This window comes from Dermacentor andersoni, chromosome 2 (genome assembly GCF_023375885.2).
Source record: "Dermacentor andersoni chromosome 2, qqDerAnde1_hic_scaffold, whole genome shotgun sequence".
Taxonomy (NCBI): Eukaryota; Metazoa; Arthropoda; class Arachnida; order Ixodida; family Ixodidae; genus Dermacentor; species Dermacentor andersoni.
The window spans coordinates 99,483,743-99,507,066 of NC_092815.1; the positions used below are offsets into that span (position 1 = coordinate 99,483,743).

General features: G+C 46.2%; 1 protein-coding gene across 2 annotated transcripts in view; it reads left to right on the forward strand.

Moving 5' to 3' along the window:
• The window catches only part of LOC126541553 (endochitinase-like), a 30,585-nt gene extending 11,691 nt beyond the window's left edge, over positions 1-18,894 (forward strand). For both annotated transcript variants that reach the window (XM_055076740.2, XM_055076739.2), the window contains exons 3-10: positions 564-851; positions 3,098-3,357; positions 4,032-4,132; positions 6,511-6,631; positions 11,314-11,508; positions 15,957-16,079; positions 17,197-17,367; positions 18,719-18,894. In XM_055076740.2, coding sequence (XP_054932715.1) covers positions 564-851; positions 3,098-3,357; positions 4,032-4,132; positions 6,511-6,631; positions 11,314-11,508; positions 15,957-16,079; positions 17,197-17,367; positions 18,719-18,724 — 1,265 coding nt within the window. In that variant the 3' untranslated portion in view covers positions 18,725-18,894. The remainder of the gene's footprint in view (positions 1-563; positions 852-3,097; positions 3,358-4,031; positions 4,133-6,510; positions 6,632-11,313; positions 11,509-15,956; positions 16,080-17,196; positions 17,368-18,718) is intronic.
• Positions 18,895-23,324: the final 4,430 nt, after the last annotated feature.

Here is a 23,324-nt window from a genome sequence, read left to right on the forward strand (position 1 = left end):
AACAAAACAAAAAGACAGCGAACACCAAGACGCAGGACCAGAAGGAGGCACATGCGCATATTCACACACACCGTTGTCGGCAGTGCCTCCTTCTGGTTCTGCGTCTTGGTTTTCGCTGTTTCTTTTTTTTTTTTTTCGCTTTAGACATGAACCAACTGGGCCAGCAATTCTCGCTTCTAAATGTACCATCTAAGTACGGGTCGCACAAGCAATTATCGATCATGATATTCGACGCTTTGCTAACAACCGGTCTATTTTGTGATGTTTTTATCGTTTCAATAAAATCAATTGCGCGTCTGTTTTCGACATTGTCAGTCATCTCAAGCTCGTTCCGTCTTCACCAGCACCCTCTTCAAGAATGTAAGACATTCCTTTTTGTTAGCATGTGCGCTTGATTGCTTGTGCGAGGCTCCCCCCCCCCCACCTCCACACACATACACACACACGTGCACGCACGCGCCATGCACAGCGAGAGAGAGACAGATAAAAAGGAGCTTTAGAATGGTATGCTTCATGCAGTGTAGCGATGCCCAAGGGAACCTCCTCTTTGTGCCTTGTTGCAGTGGCTGGCGCGGGCGTACCAGTGCAGATGGGGGACAACAGCAACGACAAGGATGCGAACAAGAGGGACAAGGAGGATGAGAGGGAGCGCATCCGCGCCCGTAGCAACCAGCGGGCTCCCGTGGTGTGCTTCCTCCGCGGCGACGGTTTCGAGAGGAGTGGCGTGCGCCGGTACTCCCTGAGGAGCCTGCCGATACACATGTGCACGCACTTCATCTACTCGTACGTGGAGACGGACAACAAGAGCGGGGACATCCTCTACCGCAGGAAGGGAAACATGGGAGAGAAAAGTGCGTTTTGCTGTCGTCGTAGTACCTATAATCATCTTCATTGCACACGCTTGTTCCTTTGAGTTATGGTATACGAAATGAGACGGCATCTGAGAGACCACTGTAACAAGAACGAAAGAAAACACGCCAGTATAGTGTGTAAATCTATCTCCGGAACATTAAAGTTTATTACTGCTATCCCCTTAACAATCGCTCCGTAATCGCTCAGTAACAATGCTACTGAGGTCACCGGCTACAGAAATGTAGCAACTGCGGGATCATTTGTTCTTTTTATTTTTGCTTTGAATGTGTGTGGCATAAAGGGACTATGATGAAAATAAATATAAATATAAAAGGCCCTTATCTTGCAGTAATAATGGAGCGTAACTTCCCGCGTATAACCAAAATTTGCTGTGTGGCCTGGTGAGGGGCCCTTTAGCAAGCGGAACATCTGGCTGGCTACCGTATGCTCTGAGGGACAGAAAAGGGACGGCTAGAAGGGTCAGAGACATGGAAAGGAAGGGAAGGCGAAGGCAACGCAAACATACCCATTTAATGCTCAAGTAATGAGATGGGAGTGCGAGGGTGTTAAATAACTTCAATTTTATTTTGCATCTTAAAGTGAAACGCTGAGTGTAGTCGAAATGCCAGCATTCGAAAAGTTCGATAGTATCTGGGAACCCGTGGCTTGGGAAGCGCTTAGAGGTTATAACAAACGCGTTCTTTAGGCTCTAATAGAATACAACATCTGGATTCAAAACCCGAGATCCAGTCCGGGACTTTTCGATTACAAAAAATTTGGCTACAGGTGAAAAGCTTGTAACCGACAGCAGCTTTTCTCTCCGCTGAGAAACGGAGCCCTAAGTACGCTGCTTGGTCTCTCCCGCCTCTTTAGAACCAAGCTGCGTGGGCAAAAAACTTGGCTTGCAGCTCATTAAATTGAAAGGTTGTATATGTTTTTACCGGATACATTCAAGGGTTTTAACAAACGTTCAAAGCCCTGAGAAGACATGTTCAATAATGAGAGCGTCATAATGCCCGACAATTTGAAAACAAAACACTGCCGTCAAGATCGAGCAGATATCTTGCCCGTGCCGAGCCAAAAGTTCTGCTCGCTAAGCCCTTTTCACATAATTCTTCCATAGCCACCACTAACGAGGTGGTTGCTATCAAGAAATATGTTAATCGGATTGCATTGATTCTACTATTCATTTGCATACGCCTTGCTGTCGTATACGAAAACAAAACCCTCTAAGCGTAGATGAAAGCTAAGTTGAATCATTTTTAGGCACTCTGCGATGTTTTAGAGCCTTTCGTCGTAAAAATTCCAGTTTCACATTCGAAAATAGTCAAAGTTTTCGAGAACCGCTACGAACCTTGTTTGTCGCATTCGTATATGGTAGTCGCGACACGGCCGGTGCAACTTTTTTACCTCCTACAAGCAAGCTTTCAAGCCACGTTGTAGATGGAATCTACATTTAGGTGCACCTTAAAGAACCCCAGGCAGTCTAAATTTCCGGAGTCCTCCACTACTGCATGGCTCATAATCAGAAAGTGGCTTTGGCACGTAAAAACCCACAATTTAATTTATTTGTAGATGGAATAATGTAAATATTTTGTTCGCTTTCATGGTATAGTAAACGCAATCTAAACGGGTAAGTTCTTCAGCAAATTATGACATATGCAAAGGCCATGGGAAGGAAAAAAAAAAAAGAAAAGGTATCGCTGAACATGCACAGATCGCGGGACATAAGATGAAATGGATATGGCGAATAAGTTCCACGGAAGCTGGAAAGGTGAAGGAAGGCTCATGAAAGGGAATATTGTCATCCACCTGACTGTACAAGGAGACTTCCTTTGTAGCTTTGTATTACTGTAGTGTGGATGACAACCTTCCCTTTCAAGAGTAGATTGAATGATTTCAAATAGGTGTCACGGGACTAAATCTGACTTCTCGGCTATATATGGCATCTGTAATCATTTAGTTCATAGTACCAATCCTCCTAACAGCACGACGAAAAACTTCGTCACATCTTCGCCAAATCAATGCGCCTAATACTGGAGTCTTGATAAGCTGGTTCCTTTGCTGCCACTGCCTAATGTGGGCAAGGTTTATATAGGGTGGCCGAAGCGTCCTTTCGTTTTCATTTGTGTTTTGGCCAGTGACAGCTAAAACATTTTACGCTTGAACTTTTTATCATAACCTGAAGGGTGCGCTACCTTTAATTCTTGACTACAAGGGCTTCCTATTACTTCTGGTATCGCAGCTATCCTGCGAGCGCTGGGGCGAATCAGACACGACACAAACGCAAAAGAAATCAAGACCCTCGTCAGCTACGGCGCCGGCGCGCACGTGCAAAGCCTGCTGAACCGCATCCGGGACGACAACGAGGCCAATAAACTGGTGAACCGGATAAAGTCCATGCTGGAGACCTTCGGACTGGACGGCATCAACTTTCACCTGGAAGGGCCCGGTCCCCTCGTCTGCAAACAAGAAGACATCAGGACCATAGTCAAGTTCATCAAGGTGACTGCCTGCTCGACCGTCCATCATCCCCTCGCTAAGCTGCAGTGTCACGAACCGTTTTGGATTGTGTCGGCTGTACATGAACTCAGTGTTCATTCCGAGTTCCGAACTGACGTCGTCGGGACTGTAATGTTTCCCTGGTTAAGGTCTAGTGGCACTCAGATCCGGATATGACCTCATGGTGAAGACACACTCAGGGAACATTTCGACCAAAAATATGCAGAGAAAGAAAATGATTAAAGGCCCGGATGTGAATCAGACGGACGTAGGGTTGGCTGAAATAAACGCGGAAAATGTAAAAGGCGTTTCGTGAGGGGAAACAGGGTGGAAAACGGAATAGTTTCTTGAGTTCAGCAATATGCGCCTCACGGGCATAGAGGTCCGGGCTGGAAATGGCTAGTGCCATCCAAACAGAATTGTTGCTTTTCTAAAGGGGCGTTAGTTGGACCTAACCAGGCCTCCTAGATCTTCTCGATTTCGTCTTTTAGTGATTACAATGGAGATTGTATCCTATACTCTTAAGTACTTGCAGAGGAACAACGAACTGTAATGTGGCTCTTGTTATAGCCTGGTTTAGGTCAACTTAACAGCCATCTTAAGTGCAAATAATTGTAGGGTGCCCCTAAATTCCAAAATATGTGTTAAATCTGCATAAATTCTTATTCTGCGCGCAGAATCTCCGGCACTCGGTCAACAAGCAAGTCCTCATCACGGCTCAACTTCCCGCCTGCCGTGACACCAAGTGCAACTTGTTTATGAGCGACACGATGGCAAGGTACACCTTCTGGCCCAAATGGCGTCGAACCGGTGTCGAATGCTAATAGAACTTTTGGAAGAGGCCACCAACGCAGCAACCCATTGCAGTCGGTACATCGCAGTCGGTAGACTGAGTGTAGACCAGCGTCGCGACTCGATCACAAAAGCAACTGTCGAAGGAATAAGTCAGCAAACTAATAAGAGCCCAAACGCTTAAAAACCACTACTGGAGTGTCGGAGTGTTTCGGGGCCGACTTCAAAAAGCGTTAGTTTCGAAGCGTTGTCAGACACTGGCCAGCTGCCTTCCCTAATAGTCAACTTGACATCACGATTAGCTGGGATATGCAATTACCAACATTTCCAGCTGAGAAACTCGTTTTTGTGAATACGGGGGCTGTGGTGCGCCTGTTCATATACACAGTGTTTCAGCGAACACTTTGAAACATCCCTAAAGGTGGCCTGTGGCAGATAACGTAATTCTAGTTCATGAAGTGGTATACTCGAAGCGGCGGGCACTGCTTGCAAGAAAATTGAAATGCATAATAAACCAAATAAAAAAATAATTATCTTTTCAACTAATTAGCTTATGGCCCATATTTCAATTTACAAATTCTACCCGTGGAGTTCGCAAGGCGGATCCACTTGGAACGAATTCTCAGGATGACACCAGTTTCGAGATTTTAATTCCCAAACTTTGCGGAGAAACACTTTGGCGTTCCAGTTACTTTTGCACATGAAGGCATAAAATGACGTTTTGTTAACAAAGTAACTGGAACGCCAGTGCAATTCACCGCAAATTTCGGGAATGAATATCTGGAAACTGGTGTCATCCTGAAAATTCGTTCCAAGTGGATCCGCCTTGCGAACTCCACGGCTAGAATTTGTAAATTGCAGTATGGACGATAAGCTAATTAGTTAAAAAATTTATTCGTGAAATATAGTTAATTGTCGATTACGCATTTCAATTTATTAATGTAATGTTCATCCCTTCGAGTAGACCAGCTCATGAACTAGAATTGTGCTATCTGCCACAGGCAACCTTTAAAGCATTTTGAAAATGCCCGCTGAAACACCCGGTATAGAGGGTGTCCCGCGTAACTTCTGCCAAAATTTGAAAATAGGTGAATATCATTTAGCTGGACAGAACCTAGGTAATGTTGTTTGCCGTCGCTTGGAGCAAGTCAGACTACTTTTCCTATTTTGCCTAATTACAGTTATCTTTAATTAGTTAACTTCAAGAATATTACAATCAGAGCAAAATTGTTAGTCAGGCAATTGTAGGTCATCGATCATGAAAAATTCCTGATGCATCTTTATGTTGCTATATACAAATAACATAACCGTGTTTTTCCAGGCCTGACGGAAGCCCGCAAAAGCAAGCGAAAGGTGCCGCGTGGCTAGTACCGCGGCACATTTTTTGTGTCTGGCGGACTGTTGCGTCGAGCGCATGGAGCTAGAGAGACATAAATCGGGAATTTTGCACCATGGACTACAATGTTCTGATTGACAATTTCGCGGTGATTATAACATTTGAGAAGTTATTAAATAATAATAACAAATCATACAGTAAGGCACAATACAAAACTAGTAGTCGGATTTACTACAAGCGACGGCAAACAACCTTATCTCGGTTTTGTTCAGCTACGTGGGACACCCTGGGTGTGTGTGTGTGTGAGTATATATATATATATATATATATATATATATATATATATATATATATATATATATATATATATATATATCCTCAAGGTCCCTTAGGACTAATGCGGCAGAGCGGCAGAGACCACATAGAGTGCAAGTGGTCCATGATAGTCATTTTCGATGGTCGCCGATGTGGGTTGGAAGCGAATGAAACATTTCTAATAATCTAACTACAGTTCACTGACATTCTGCTTCGCATTGCTCCACAAAGCATATTGGATTAGAGAACGCTTACAAAAATTACTTGCGGAGCGTCACATCTTTACACCGCAAGTTTCAAGAACGATATCTCTAAACTAACGCCAATTCTCGAACTTATGCTTGAACAGCTTCAATACTAAACTACTTCATTACCAAACGGCTTCTTACTTCATTACCCGGCTTCAATTACACCAAATGAAATTGTACATTAAAGCAGTTGCTTAAACTTAATTTGCGAAAGTTTGCAAATTGTGTAACTGAAACGATGCAATTTTTCCTGTTCCTAATGTGTGTAATTTAAAATAACTTGCCAAACAACGTAGGATGACGTGAACTACTACAGGCAACTTAAATAAACAGTTATATTCAGATTAAAAAGGGAGAAGGTCACATGGCATATACTTGAGCAATCACAAGTATTAGCCTAGCATTTATGGCGCTTGCGAGGAATGTTACGGAGTGCATATCATGGACGTTTTTTGTTCAATGCAGGTATCTAGACTACCTGTTTCTTATCACGTTCGACTACAGGCTGGACGACCTGACGAGGACTAGGCTTACCAGTGGACTTTATCGATATAAAGATAGTCACGGTTACACGACTACGGAAACGGTAAGCTGTGGCAGGAAACATAATTTCTGGTTAATTTAAATGAAAGAGACATTAAGAGAGAGAGAGAGAAAAATAGGAGATGGGAACGGCGGAGAGGTTAACCCGAAGAAAAGCTTCTCGTTTGCAGCCCTACACTAGAAGAAGGGCAAGTGAGGAGGAGGAGGAGGGGGGAGAAGACCGAAAGAATAGCCGAGAAGGAAAGCAAACAGGCCAACGAAAAAAAATGGGAGGACGCTTAAGCTTCGCCTTTAAGACTGGAACGCGATAGTGCTTACGGGCGCCGTTGACGCGGACACCGACATCGGATATTCTGCGGCACGGTGCCCGAACGAAAGAAATGGTGGGCCAATCCGGGTGACAGTGAAAAGCAGAGCAATGGCTCATACCCCAGTAAGGCAGAGGCTAAAAGACGCGACTCATCCGTGGCTCATACTCCTGTAAGCAAGAAAACGGGGTTTTTGTTTGAGTTTCCGCGTAAGAAAATTATGTTTTCTCATTTATTCAGATTACAATCCGACGCTGTCATGTTTGCAGGTTATGTGTAAGTCGGACTTTACGCCTTTCCTGACGTATTTTATTTTGAGAAATTCAATCAGCTGAGTAACGCCTAGGCGCCACGCGAAGGGCCGGCGTGGTTGGGGTTCGGGATGATTTTTCCTGACTGACAACGCCGACACCGCATTTTCTGCGACCCGGGGCGTTTCAAGCTATCGCGTTAATAGAGGGGGCGGGGAATGGCTGGGTCTTTGTAATAAGCCATGGGAACGTAGAAACTTCGATAGCATCTTGACAAACAAAAATTATTCCAGTAGTGGTTGTCTGCTTGCGCTAGCAAATATTTTTCAGAACTTTTCGATGTAAACTGCTGTAGTTGTTTTAGGAGGGAAATGTGGGTAGGTTGGCCAGTAAACGAGACACTGCTGTAAAATTTTGGTTTATAGAGAAAACAGACACATCAAAAAAAAAAAAAAAAAAAGAATGAAAAAGCGAACATGTACTCTAGGACTAAAACAATAGAAAATTCAGAAGAAAATATTGTTCCAAGGTACGGGCCCTCAATTACCCACCGCGGTGAGTCAACAGCTGTGACATTCTTGGCCGGGATAATGTAGCTATTCTATTCCAATGCAATTGCTTCTCGCGCTTCGTCAGGCGCTCGAGCGGCGTCCTCACTACGTCGTCACCAGAGTCCATCGGTCCGGAGAGGTGGCTGATAAGAAATGAATGCAATGGAGCAAGAGGAACCCTTGCCCTATACTGGCTGTGTTTTCTGCACAAGACAGCGCGTGAGATCACAGGCCATAGCGGCAGCATAGTCTCATGGTGACAGAATATTGTTGCTCGTATGCTAGACTTAAGCACGGAGTAAAATAGAAGTGTCCACTCGAGTGATAAGGCAGTCCAACTTACGTCCCGTTACTTCAAGATTTGAGGAGCGACAGATAGCTGGCGTTATAACTCTTCGATAACTTAAGAAGCAGCCACGCTGCGCGGCGGCTGTGCTTTCTCGCAACGCCGGCAGTACGACAAGCTCTGGGAGCACAGATTGACCTATCGTGCCTTCTTCCAGATGCAGGTAACAAGCTAACCACGGGGACATGGGTTTCACGTGATCGTCGTCGTATTTCGCAATGTTGTCAAGGTCCATCTGATCAACGGGTCATGTTAGTTCCCTTGCGCAAGTTGTTTCTTCCTGTTGCCCTGTGTACGGTGGCGCGCACGTTTATTGCTAAAGGTTCTATAAGAGAAAGGGGACATAGCAGGCTTCAAAGACACTGTTAGATACAGACCACTAATTACCATTGGTCACGTTATCCCAACACGACGACCCGCTGTCGCCTTCCAATTATGGTGCGCCAGTGCGCGTCGACCGGACCCGCCAGGCAAGCTGGCTGTCCCGCCCTCGCGTGTCTCGCGTTGAGCTTTTGTCTCCCCGACCCCCTGTGTGACGCTTCCCGAAATTGTACCTGGAGGCCGGCATGGTTCGAGTTAGCTGACCTTCGTTCCGAGAAGAGCTGCTTTGAGAGCACTGGAAGGTCGTTCAAGGACGACCAGGCGAAGAGGCAACGCCGGACGGATGCGACCATTGGAGGATAGAGCTCAGGGAGCGTTCCCATTGGTCGAACATGACGCCACTTGTACGGGCGCTACGATTCGATGAAAATGAGGACACCTTTACTGGCTCGACTATTGGCTGAAAATGACGTGACCCCGACGTACTGGAGGGGTTATGAGCCAGAGAACCATCGGAAATGGAGACATGTTCTTCTTGCCACGGGCCACAGTGTGCGATTTGCTGCCGGCCGTCGATGAACTTTTGCTGTTATTATACCCGTTTCTAATCCTGCACATATTGCAAATAAACCTTCAATTCTGCAAGTGCCCCTCAACGTCGGTCAACTCCCGCAATCAATGGCAATATCCAATAACGAATATAGGAGAGGAGGTGAGCGTAAGGAATGTTAGGCACTGGAGAAGCTGGGCCGCTGCACTCTGCGCGGCACAGGTACATTAAAATATACAATGCAAAAGGATAGAAAGTTGGGCGACTTGGTACGGTAACATCATCTTGGATTGTAGCGCGTAGTGACACGAAGAGAGACTAGAAGCGCTCGTTCTGTCTGCTTCTAGTCTCTGTCCGTGTCACTTCACGCAAGAACAGGTGCATTAGTTGGCCGCGTCAGACAAGTCAAGTCAAGACATCAGGCAAGTCGGTGCTTCCGTGTATATTCCTCCATAGAATTACACGTACGTTATAGAGATTATGTGTATCTCTCCACCTTTCGTCCTGGCTATAGTTAGCCTCTTTTGGCCAAGAAGCAAGTGATGAGGCATAAAGATGCTGTGGTAAGGATGCTGCAAAAGGAATTGCCACATGTCGTTAATGCTTTGCAGTTTCTCAAAGTCGGTCATCAGTTGAGGACACTAACATTTTCGCACTCTGGTAAAATTGAGTTGATAAATTATTCTAATTACGACTAAATATGCGGTCATCAATCTGCAAGTGTGCAGCAATTCTTTATTTACAAGTTCATTCTCCCGTTACTCTGTAAGACGCTCTACCCTTAACAACACTGCACAGTTTTAGGGGGCAGCGGAGAGTGTAGTGGCCTGCGAAGCAGCACAAGTGAATGCAAAGTAAAAAGAAAGTAGCACGAACGTTCCCTGGTCCTAGGATTGACCTGGCTTATACTGCTCGATAGTGTCTGATACTGCGGGAGACACTTCATAAATTATTGTATGCGATACTGCGATAAGAGGGTGCAGACATAGCAGCCACTGCTTTCTATCTAGGTAGAATATCGAATAAGTTTTGATGTCGTGTTGGGTTAATGGTTGCTTATCAAGGTGTAAACTATTTGGGTGTTAAAAACTATTCATTAACAATTCATTATTATGCGTTTGGTGAGTATATTGACCTCGTCTATCATGTATTGCTTCCGTTGTATCCTCTAGATTAAAAATTTAGTTACTCCAAGATGTATAAATGCAACCACTTACCCTTAACATTGATATTGTAAACGCAGTGTGTCAATTTCTGCATGAATACTTCTGAACCGGGCGGCAGGAACTCATTCGAGCTGTGATAGAGCAGCTGTTTCCCCTGTCACCTATTTTACTGTATCTTGTACGCATAAGCCGAAAATAAACATTGAAAACTTCCGAAGCTATACCTAGCATGGGATAGGCACGGTAGCTGCGAGATCGTATTAATTTTCGCCATCTGGAATTATCCCATATGTAAGTACCAGATGGTAGTTTTATTGCTGTCATCAGTGGACAGTGGAACGCTGTAGACGCTAACCTGCGTCCTTTGCCGTGACAATATGCCCCCCCCGCCCCAGCTATTGGCGATAATACCAACACACTTCCCTAATGGAGCACACACACACACACACACACACACACACAGACACACACACACACACACACACACACACACACACACACACACACACACACACACACACACACACACACACACACACACACACACACGCACACACACGCACACGCACGCACACACGCACACACGCACACACGCACACACACACACACACACACACACGCACACACACACACACACACACACACACACACCACGCACACACGCACGCACGCACGCACGCGCGCGCACACACACACACACGCACGCACGCACGCACGCACACACACACACACACACACACACACACACGCACACACGCACACACACACACGCACACACGCGCACACACACACGCACACACGCACACACACACACACACAAACACACGCACGCACACATTGTAGGCAATTCTGCATATAGTGAGCTCTACCGAAGCCTTCGTTTCGAGCGGCATCTATAAAAAGCCCACTGGGTGATTTTCTCGTGGCAGTGTAAGTGCTCCAATCTAATCAATGAAGCCTCAGAAACATTACTATTCGAAATGAATAAAACGAGCCACTGGAGTAGCTTATGCCAAGTTTTCACACACTCCAGGACTAAGGATCATGTAAGTTGGGGATCCGTCACTTTAGGTAACAAGAGATTGTTGCTGTCTTTTTTTTTTGAAGCGTTTCCTTTCTCTAAATTAAGTCGTCTTCGTGTGCCTTCCGTAAGCCCATTATTATCTCAATAGAACTAAAGCAAACACATTAGGTCCCGCTTGACCAGTATTGTTGCTCTTACACCAACCCAGGAGACGTGCCTAGGTCGTTGGATCGATGCTGGAGTGCCCAAGCACAAGATTGTACCAGGCCTCGCCACGTACGGCCGCAGCTTCACGCTCGATAACCCGGCCTACAATGGCGACAATGCCAAGCTGAAGAAAAACCACCCTCTCGGTTACGCAGCAGAGTTCTCGAAAACAGACGGCTACATGAACTACCTTGAGGTGAGGGCGATCTCCCTGCCTTTAGGGAAAATTTGCTTCTGCGCAGAAAAGAACTGCCTGGCAAGAGGTTCATTTTACCATGGAAGTAACATATATATATTTTTTGCTTTCATCGGGGTTTTTCGTTCTTTCTGTGCAAGCACAGCTAGCAATCAGGTTATGTGGTGCTGTGAACGTTCGCTGCTTTCTTAAGAGAAAGCACGCGCTCATACCCAACATACCTGCAATGCTGACGTTGCACACTGTGGAGTTGAAGCATCTCGATTGAAGTTCACATATTCGTTACGTAAGAGCATTGACCTTGCAATTTTAACTGCTCAGTTGAACACGTTGTTCTTAAAGCTTTACTGCGAAATGGGCCTTGAAAAATATGAATGTCGAGTACATGTTCCCCTATCTAGCAAAATATTAATTTTAATTTTGCTTTCGATCTTTGTGAACACACTGGACGGCTTCTTATTGAAAGTCGAGCAGGGCTCTTGGGCTTTACACTGCTCTTAAATCTCTGCTCTCGAGCCTTGGCATTAAACAGTATCTTAAGACTGCTCAATTTATAGCCAGAACACTTCAGTAAGTATGGCCTGTGGCTGCCGCTTGAACAATTTGGCACAATGGCGATTTATCTCGAATCGATGACTGAAAATTTCAGCCAGCCGAGGACGTGCTCTATGGGGAACCAGCGCTGGAGTTTTCACGGCGCCTGCAGCGCCGCCCTGGCGGTCAGAACGTGCACAATGCAGCCTCCCCCGCGGACGAAAATTGCGTTGCGTGCCCTGAAAGTCGAAGGAAAACAAAAGGGCGCCGACGATACTGTTGCGTATACAAGTGCCACAACTAAGTCGGGATGAGGGAGGATGTATCCTTCTGCGTCTTTCCATCTAAACCCTACGAACAAGAACGGAGGCGGCGTTGGATCCAAGCAGTCAGGCGAGCGGAGTAAGCTCCCGTCTTGTCGCCCTGTCAAGCGGTGTCGGGCTGGTTTCTAAATCAAATTTCTCGTGTATCCTTGGTTTATTCGATAGTGAAGACGGTCAGCCATGGCAGACAGTACCAAACAGCAGAATCTGCAGTCGGTATTTCGTCGGAAACAAAATGAGCAATAGCACGCACCATCCGGCATATGTACCATTTTTCCTTCGCAATGCCACCGCCAAGCCCCTTCCAACGCCACCGCACCAAGTGAGCGATACGAAAGGTAAAAATTATCCATTCATTGCCAAGAATTATGTAGGAGGGAATCTGCCCTGTAATACAAGTTGTATGCGCATAGTGCCGACGCACGCGCGACTAAGCCACCTATGTGTTTATAAAAATGCGCATGCGGATGAGGAATCAGCGCTGAGGTGCATCCGGCGAATTCATGTAATTTGTGCTAAATGTAGCCGGGATTGTTACGGATCAAGCAGCGGAGCACTCAAACCTTTGCTTGCGCGAGTCAGCTGATGCGATAAAGCTTTCTTCTCCATTGACTGCTGTGGCGATATAACATCAGAATTTTTTATGTCTAGCCAGAGAAATATGGAATATCTTCAGGCCAACTAAGACTTACGAAACCATAGCGCAGCACGACCGGAGCCATAACTGCTAGATTTGCGAGGCAGGCAGCCACGCAAGCATGGCATCGATACACGGCAACCGTTAAAGAAACACACGTGCTCGCCGCGACGCACAGTGAAAAATATTTAAAGCTTAAAAAGCTTCTTTCGTCATTTCTTCACTTGATGGCGCTAGCTTCTTTACAAAAACTGTCCACTGGAAGCGGCGCGAAAACGGAAACATACGAACTGTAATACGGCTGCGTATGTGTGTGTGTCGTCTGGTTGTGTGGCTGGAATATGCCGCGTTTCGTCGCCAGGGCGGCGTGCAACGCACTCTTTTCGACGCGCCGCCTATCCAGCGCTGGTTCCCCATAGGGTCGTAATGGTGGCAGCGTCGCGTCCTGGCCAGACGTTTTGTTAAACTTCTGCTTATCAATTATGAGTCAAGGGCTACCCCAGACAACTCTATCTTAGGTGCAAAACTTCAAGCACATATCTTAGACAACCCACGTAACACCTCTATCCAGCCCCTATGCTTACGCATAGTAGGTTACCAATCTCTATTCCACGCCCCATTAGCCCCAAGCTCTGATTTGAAGCACCACTTGGTCGAGCCTGCAGCATGGCGCACTTCGTCAAACGTTTAGCGCGGCGCACTTCGGAATTCTCAGCATCGATAAACCGATGTCAAGGATCTGGCTCGGCTTCAACGGGCCTCATCGAGCCCGGCCTCTTACCCAGAGGCACCAGTGTTATGGCACTTATGGAGGAGTGCGCGGATTGGACGAGTTTGACGATGCCCCGTTAGGCAATGATGTCAGTACCTCGGCACTCGAACAGATGCGTGCTCGCTTTCCACACCAACATACCGAAGGCACCTCGAGTGTTGCTATAATTACATTTGCAGTTGGAATGCCACTGAAAAAGACAAGATTTATCTACATAAATACACTAACTAAAGCCGCAATGGTTCTTACACGCATAGTTCAACTTAAAGCACGAACAGTTGCTGCATGGCACATAATGTACGTACGTGCAGACACGAGGCATTCTGTATTCGTTCAGATTTCATCCACACGAGAACCATATGGAAGAAAGATTACCAGTCTAAAAGCTGCTGTTTTTCATGCAATGAATGCCATTGAGCTGGGCTTCTCCGCTTAAAGAGGCTTATCGCGGTAAAACCAGCTTCAGCGAAAGCTCGAAGTTCCAATAATTTCGCATGCCTGCCCACCGGCAGGAAAAGCTTTCGTATAGGTAAATCTCAAGTGTTGTGCGAATGTCCTCCGCTGTTTCGGGGAACACCCGAACAGCGAGCAGACGCTCATAGTCCGTAAAATTCCCAGAGAATCCCCATTGATTATTCTTTCGTTCAAAGTCACCTGCGTTAAGCGTCGTACCGGCCAGTCTCTCGATATGTCGATATGGGCAACCAGCGCCGAAACGTCCCGTGTCAACAACCATGGAACACAGCCTAGAGAGCGGAGGAAACAGCTTTCAGTCGCATCAGCAAATTCAGCGCTCCTCTTAAGGCAACCGTGTCCACTTTCTGACACAACTGTTCACCATCGTGCTAGAAGATAGGACAGCGTTGGCCATGGCTAGAGCTTAGCTGGACGCATCGGACTACAGCAAACGTTGGTAGACACGCGTCTGGTATCGTTGAATATACCTTCCAATTTTTGTTGCTTCAATACCGGACGGCGTGAGCATTTTTCGTTTGCCCCTTTTCCCCCTACAGCAGCAGCACCTCCTGGCAAGCGCTAGTTGCCCTTAACGCAAAAACAATGGTGCTGGGGGTTTATGAGATTGATCGCAAATATATTTTTTTCTACAAATGGACGACCCTGTATAGAGCCACCTAACTTCAAGGACAGTCCCTAGACGCTATCATCAACATGTCTTGGCAGATGATCCCGGTTTTGTTATGTGGCCGGAAGGGTAGTTGCGGGTGTGGTCAGAATTTTAGGAGAACGGTAGAGTACGTAAAAGGGATCTCGTACCGCCATGTGTGATACACTTGCAATGCGGTATGGCATTAAGGCTGATGAGTCAGCTCACAACTTCTTATGGAATTGAGAACGTCTGAGTCAGGAAATTCCTCCAATATAATATTTTAACATGTACAGTCGTTCGGAAATTTTGAGGTATACTGACGCATAATTTCGCTTAAAAAACATGATCCATCACTCTAAGAAATACTTTCATAGATCCACCGTGAACGTACCTGAAATCCTGTGTAAGCTGTGGTGTGTGGAGCTTTTCAGGTTTCTTATTGCTGTTAATCAAATAAAGATGGTGTGGATATATGCTGTGCATGTACTGTATAATTATTCTCACAAATGAATGAAACTGACCAACAATCTATAATTTTGACAAAGTGCATTTTTCCGTTTCTGATTTCTTTGTTTATTACTTTTTAATGTGTTGCTAATTTTCCGAGCTAATTAAAAACAAGTCAAGATCTCTTCTTATGTAGTGTATTCGGGCCCTAAAGTCAAAATAAATGCAGTGGAATGAAAGAGCATAAGGGAATTGGCAAAAGCCGCTTACCTAATCAAATTACCATGTTTGCTTGTTCACTAGTCGTGAGACTTTTCTGAGATGACGAGTTTGTCTTGCGATACTCGAAAGCTTATACGTACTGACACAAGCAGTGAGCCAAAATCTGCGTCGACTGCCCAGTTTCTAGAGGATTAGTTGTAGTTCTGTAGTGGTTATTTCATTATACTGCTCTCACCAAGTTCCATCGTCATCATGTACTCATACGCGGCCTTAGACAAGATCGCAAGCTAGAAGCTTCAAGTTTCACTAGCTGCCCAGTTGTGGCAACTATGGGCGGACATGTCACGCTCATCTATACCGAATGTTTAACGTGCTCCAACTGTTCTGTAATCTTTATACTTCTAGACGTGTAATCGTGCTGGCTACATGAAATGGACTAGACAGTGGGTACCATACGCGGCAACGCCCTACATCTACCACAAAGACCAGTGGGTCAGCTACGACGACACGGACAGCGCCGACGTCAAGGTAAATTTGTTTATTTTATTTTAGCTCAGCGTGAGGATAACATGGCTCAATAGGTTTTTTTCTTGGGCATGCGGGTAGGGTTTACTAAACATGGTTTTTGGGCCCTAGAGTGGACATACAAAACAAAAGAAGGAAACACACACACGCACACACACAAAAACATACGAACACACACGCACGCACACATGCACGCACACACGCACACGCATCCACTCCAACTCCTAAGTGATTTATTGCTGCAAGAAACACAGCAAAGCGCAATTTTGGAGCACCTGTCAACACAAGACTGATGACGTGACAGTGATGGTTATCGACACTGTCGCAGCTTTTCCTCAAACAGGTGCATCTCTGATGAATATAACGTGATCGATGTGTTACTGACACACTTGGGACCTTTATTTCTGATAAAGTGTGCCTCCAAGAGTTAACACGCTGTTTTGTTGCCGCCCCTGACCATTTTTCACTGTTTTCACTTCATGGCCTATATATGTGACGTAATGATAAAGCTTTATGACATCAACGACCAATTGTCCGTAGTTGGTTCGTCGAAGGAGTGACTACATTCGCTCTAATGCTGGTTTTGAGTTAGAAACTCTAATCCCCCCATGGATGCGGTGGCTGTCTCGAAGTAAACTGACAAGCGTCACTCACAGTGACGACTACCACAGTTGTCGACGGCGTAACGTACGATGCATTCTCTCGGATAGGTAATTGATTTTAAGAAGGCAACGATGAAGCCGGCTGCGCTGGTTGAAACTATCAAGCCGTTAGCATAAGTTTGCATGTGGTTAGTGTATTTACTGGCCTCTACAAACAAAGCTAACTGAGTTGTTGAAGTGAAACGTGTAACTAATGGTGGTACTTCTATGACGATCGTCTCGAATTGACTTACACACTCACGTCACAAGCGGAATGATATATCGTACATTTGTTTTCGGTGTGCAGCGTGCAATGTCGGTCAATGAAAATACATAACCGCACAATATTTATCAATGTTCCGTCCCAGAACGTGACTGAAGAGAATAACCAGTCGCGGCTTATAAAGACAGCGCGCTTCATTTAGTGGCGAGCATTTCGCGTAGAGGCTTCCTTTCCTCACTCCTTGGGCCAATCACAGGTGAAATGGTTTCGGGACCGTTCGCTGGGCGGCGTCTTCATATGGTCATTGGGAGAGGACGATTACGCGGGCAACTGCAAGCAGGACCACCAGTACCCCATGGTCACGGCGGCATGGAAGGTCATGAAGGACTACTGGCCCATAGACTTCTATCGTGCCAGGAAGAGAAAGGTGTGTCCGTCTAACGCCGTCAAAACTCGTGCCGTGATTGTCCGAGTCGTCGACTCGACCTCCGATTCCACGTTTCCGTTTCCTCAGCAGGCGCCGCTCGTCGGCAAAAGGTAGTTGAAGATGACGTATGGCGAATTCGGCGAATTGCGCCGGTGCGTACCGGGGTGTCCCGGGGCGACGGTGATTGGATGAAACGGCGCATCGGTGCGATTTACCGAATTCCGCGTTAGTGTGTACAGAACAAGAAATGGATGACAAAATTAACACGGCAAGCTGGGCGAGTTGGTGATTCAACATGTTCCTATGGGTGGGCAGCGCAACCCGGACGAAAGACGAGAGGAAGTACACAATACGAGTTGTGTACTTCCTCTCGTCTTTCGTCCGGGTTGCGCTGCCCACCCACAGGAACACGGATGACAAGCCGAGCGCGAACTATTATGTAGTGTGACGCGTAAACGCTCGTCAGTGCCGTGTATGTGCGCCTTGTTTCTAGCAAACGTCTCCTTGTGCGGCGGTCGAAGACGAATAAGTGATCAGATGCTGCTTAGGACTACTGCAAACTGCACCTTGTTACTCACGAGTTAACGGCGTAATTTTTGGCCTGCGAGGCATTCCCGCGGCGGTCCATAGTCTGAATATCTTCTTCCGCGCAATTATCGTTTTGCGTCAAGACTGGGCTGGACAACAACTACAGGAGAAAGGGTGACTCGTGATGTTCACGTAGTTATATTTAGGAGGCCGCCTAACTAAATACTGCTATACACGTGCTATACACTTCAGATTACCGAAGCTGAAAGGTGATGAAAGTTACATTGCACAGCCTTCTAAGTGTCCCTTTACATCATCAGTGGGCCGCTGAGAGCTCTCCTGTTCTTCGGATGGGGCATAACATTAAAATGTCCCGGTTAACATGCAAGAGCTTGTTGGACCGTATATCGAAGCATACGAGTGAAAAAGAAGAAAAAGACGATTGATCCCAGTTCGACTCGAAAAACAAACTTAGCTATGAGAAACGCAGCAATACCGCTAAAGCATTCCTTCTTTTTTTAAAATTTGATCGAACTAAGAACGAGCGATGACTAAGCTCCGTCACGAATTTAGACAAGAAGTCAGAGTAGGTCACATTGTCATAAAGAGGTACTGCGCTGAAAGACAGAAAAGTAGTGCACGCAGTAATACCTTTCTTGACTGGTAGTAGGCTGATCATTCAGGAAAAAAAAAATTCCCAACGAGACTGGGCGTACTTGCCTGGCGTTCAGCATATGACTGAACAAGCACATATAAGATTTGTTCCTGTCCTGTATTCGCGTGATAGAAGAGAAAAGGAGCAAACTTTTCGTTTGTTTTTCAGGGCTGAAAGCTGCAAAGGCACAAGGTGTGGACGAAGAAACCTTGGATATATTTAAAAAAGAAAAAGACAAAAAGAAAGACTGAGGGTGATAAGCCAGACGGTGCCTGTCGGAACCATGCGATCTTCGTCTGCGTTTTTGAATTATGTGTTAATAAATTTTGTATTTAGTCCTGTTATTGCACTATTCTCTCTGTTGTGGATATTTAATCAACCACGTGATTTGCTGCTGCTTCTAAGCTACATGTCTTTAGGGAAAGGGTCCCATTTTATGCTGGGATTGTCGTTATTGAATGGTTATTGAATATGGTTAAATGAGAAAAAGTGACCTTTTTGCAGTGAATCTCTCCCCTGAACTTATGAAACAATCACCAGCGTTGTATTATATATATATATGTAACTGTCAGCAACACATACTGCAACAAATTTCTCCTAGGTTTCCAGTTCTACGATTGATACCTGCAACAAGAGTGAGTGATCCGTTGGAGTTGTAACCCCCTAGCAACATCGAAAATGTGTGAGACAGCGTAGCTGTTCATGTTTGTGTTGTTCTGGCATTTTTTTTCTATTTCTCCGTGCTATATGTACTTGCTTTGTTGACGTTAACGTTTTGTTATCTTGTTAGGGACTTAATCAGAACTGATTTATAATTTGATCACTTTTCCTTTTACGTTTGTTCTTTTTATTAGCTAAATTTCGGGATAGCTGGCCCTCTCTGTGAATAAACTTCTGGCATTCCACAGCTAACAAAGCAGAAGAAAGTGGTGAACAGCTTCAGATTAACTTTGACCACCTGTAGTTCTTAATGTGCACCTAAATTTAAGCAGACTAGCGTTTTTGCATTTCGCTCTCAACAAAATGCGGTTGCCACGGCTGAGAGTTGAACCAGCGACCTCATGCGCAGCAGCAGAACGGCATGGCCGCGGAGCCGCCATGGTGGATGGCAGACCCTCTGGAATACGACAGGCGTATTAATGCGAAAGTTGTCCAATGATCCCCAGCCGTTGGGAATGAACGAATAAACAAACATACACAGCCAACAAAGCACAAGGTAAGGGCCAGGAAGTAAAAGAATGCATACCAACGCGGTGTCGCCTGTAAGTGCAATGCTCCACAGCCATATCTCGTCGGAGTTAATGTAAAGAAGTTGCAGTTCCACACATAATGCAATCCAGCGAAGCAATAACTGGGGCACTGCGATCAAGAAAATATTATAAGCATGAAGTTTTTCGCCGTTTCGTGTGGTATCGGTTCGAGTAAACTTTCGCAGATGCTCGTCAGCAAACTCTTTTCAGAATAAGAACACTTAATTAACTTTAATTTGTTCGTGGATGTTGCGCATCCTGGCGATGAAGAAGCACAAAGACAGGGCTTTTTCTTACCCCTCTTTCCTATCCTGCCTTTCGCTTCTTAACGCAAGGTTCGTTTGAATTCTTTCACCTCGGTGATGGTTTGTGGACAAGCTGCTGGGCGGGACTTCACGGAGGTGAAGCGGCGCTGTCTTTGCACTCTGTGAAGACAAAAGTGTTGCAGTGACATTTCCCTTCGGGAACGCGCGTTATGTGCAAGTGTATGGGTGCCGCTTCAATATAATTGCGAGTAGCAATGATATGGTCGCTTCAGATTGCATTTCTGCCGTCGTAGTCGGCGCGATGTTCCGGGCGATAACATCGTCGCCATGCGCCATATGCTGTATGTGCGAGTGAAAGCGTGCGACGGTGAGCCGAATCGCGCACAAGGGAGGAAAGCGGGAAGGCAGCACGGAAGAGACGGGGGGAGGTGGGTTGTCCTCTGGTAGCAACTGCGTAGTTTTCGCAGTGCCTCACGCCGTACCTTGAAAGCGATCTGCAGATGGCTCACACCTTTGTGAGTGGCGTGTTCTCGCCCCCTCAGTTTGCGTTGAAGCGATAGGCAGCACGAAGATCAAAACTGAGGGGATTGTCAGCCAATGACGGCTCGTCAGTCAAACACAGCTGGTGGTGGCGCGAGCACTTTCTTCAGACGCAGAGTTCTTTTCTACTGTTGCATCGTCGGAGTCGGCTCAGAAGCGAAATCTTCGACTGGCCGTCTATCCAATATTTTATTCTTGGCAGGATATCGACGCTCCTGGAGCATATGAACATGCCGGTCAGCTCATACCATATGGTAGTAGCAAACCCATCAGACGGATTACTTTTCGTAATTGTATGCTTGCATCATTAAATTTTCTTTCGTGTTTTTTGTTGAACGCTGAATGCAAACTATAAACGAGTCGTTGACACTAAAGGTATCGGGGATGACAAGCTTCCAATTCCGGGAACGGGTATATTGCAAGCCTTTCTCAAAGGGCCCGGTCTCGTGTTGGCCGTAATTATTCCACGAACCACACGCCCAAATTTACTGTGATGTAAGGAGGCGCTCACAAGAAAATAATCAGGAGCATTCTGCTGAACGCACGTTTTCAATTCATTATGGCGGGCCTTTGAATTTTTAAAAATATGACTCTCTCTTTCTTTGCCTCTCATTTGTTGCCATCAATGAATTCTTTATCTTTCGTGCTGCATACGGTATCCCTGCATACATCGTCCGCGACAGACAGCCATGTATTCAGCAGTGTGCTTCTGCTCCATATAAGCGCCCTGAATTGCACAACCATGGCTCATCGCAAGAAGCCTAAAAAGGTCGACCTTTTGCAGAAGCACCCAAGAATCTAAAGCACCTCGAATGTCTTCGGCCTGGAAGGCAGCGTATGCATAAATCTCACTCATGAAGTCAATATAATTGAGTGGCAGCTTACGGACACGAAGTGTGTTTTGCAGTAGACCAGTACTGTATAGCCTGCTGCCTCTAAAATCTACATTTCAACCACCCTTTACACCACGCAGGGAAACCATACGGACATTCGTATAGTGAACTTCAACATCCTAACCTTTCATTCTCTATCTCTATATTTATTTTTACTCGAAGGAAATAGAAGAATCCGATTTTAAATAACCGTAGCAGTGCACATGCAGAACGTCACAATAGGCGAACAGAAGGCAGTGAGAGAGCGAGAACACACAATCCGGACGTATCGTTTTGGGCCTAGCGGTAGCAATGTCTAACCATAATTGCTGCGAAAGAACAGTGCTATCTGCGCAGTCCCGCTGATGCAGACCGCTTTCAAAAGTGATAGGTGGTGTACCAATAGCTTTATGAAAGCAATGGATTTTCCGTGTAAGGGAAGTGTAGCATTGAAAGGAAAAGAAAGTAAGTGTACAGCTTATAGGTTAAGCATTACGGTGTGGGTTACTCATGATCATCACATAAGTGAGCTGCCTGTATGGAGAAAGCGTAAACATTTATTTTCAAATCAACAAGGTTCGAGTCCGGCGTCTAATTAGTGGGTCTGGGCACCCGCCGCGGTTCCAAGGCCTTGTCTCGAAGCGGCTTCGTCGGCTCGCTGGACGGCCCAGAGTTTTGCTGCCAAGGCGTTGGCGCTACCCGACTTGTTTGTTAAGTCCCGACACTCCCATAGCATGTGATTAAGTGTGGCAACCTCGACAGACGATGTGCATCTGTTTGTAGTGTACATGTCTGGATACATGGCGTGCAAGAGTCTGGAGTTTCTGTAAGAATCCGTTTGTAATTGTCTGAAGTGTACTTCTTGCGCGCTGTCTAACCTAGCGTGAGGGAATGGGTATACGCGTCTTTGTAACTGGTAGTGTGTCGTGATGTCGTGGAACCTGGTCATACGATCCTCCCACGCCCAGACGTTTGCAGTACCCCGCGGGTGCTCATCCTCCGATGATACTCGGTGAGTTAGGCCTCGAGCAACGCGCAGAGCCGCTTCATTGGGGGTGCTCAATGCAGTGTGTGCCGGGATCCATAGCAAATGCCTTCGGTTATCGAAGTCGGCCCCTCCCTGGTGTATGGGATGTCGCTGAAGTATGCGATACACCTCTTGCGAGATGAGCCCATTTGCAAAATTGCGAATTGCCGTTTGCGAATCGCAGATCACGTATGTAGCTTTCGTTTGTGTAAGAGCCAGTGCTATGGCCCCTCACTTCCACTGCCGCTTCCGCATGTACCGTGTTCACGGTGACGCTCACGGTGACGCTCGCTAGTAACTGTCCCCACGAAACTCTTCCTGTCTCGATAACGGGCTGTGTCGGTGAAAACCGCCTCCTTGTTGTTGGAGTAACTTTGGTTCATGTGTTGTGCCCTGGCTTTGCGTCTCCCCGTGTGGCGTTGGGGGTGCATGTTGCGAGGCAGGGGGTACGTATAGTTGCTCGCGTATGGTTCTTGGAATTTCTACTTTGATGTCGTGCTGCGTGTGGTATGTGATGCCGAGCTTTTCGAGCACGTGTCTGCCCGGGTGGGTCTTGGATAGGCGCTCGAGTTGGGACATTTGTTGTGCCTCCACGAGTTCTTCGAGCATATTGTGTAAGCCTAGTTCTAAGAGCTTGGTGGTGCTAATTCTAGGCGCAAGTCTCAACGCACATTTGTACGCCTTGCGTATGAGGGCATTGAGCTTGTTTCATTCCGCAACCATCCAGTTGTGAAACGCTGCCGTGTTCTTTATTTGGGAAATGACGAAGGCTTGTATGAGTCGTTTGATGCTACCTTCGCGCATGCCCGCGTGTTTGTT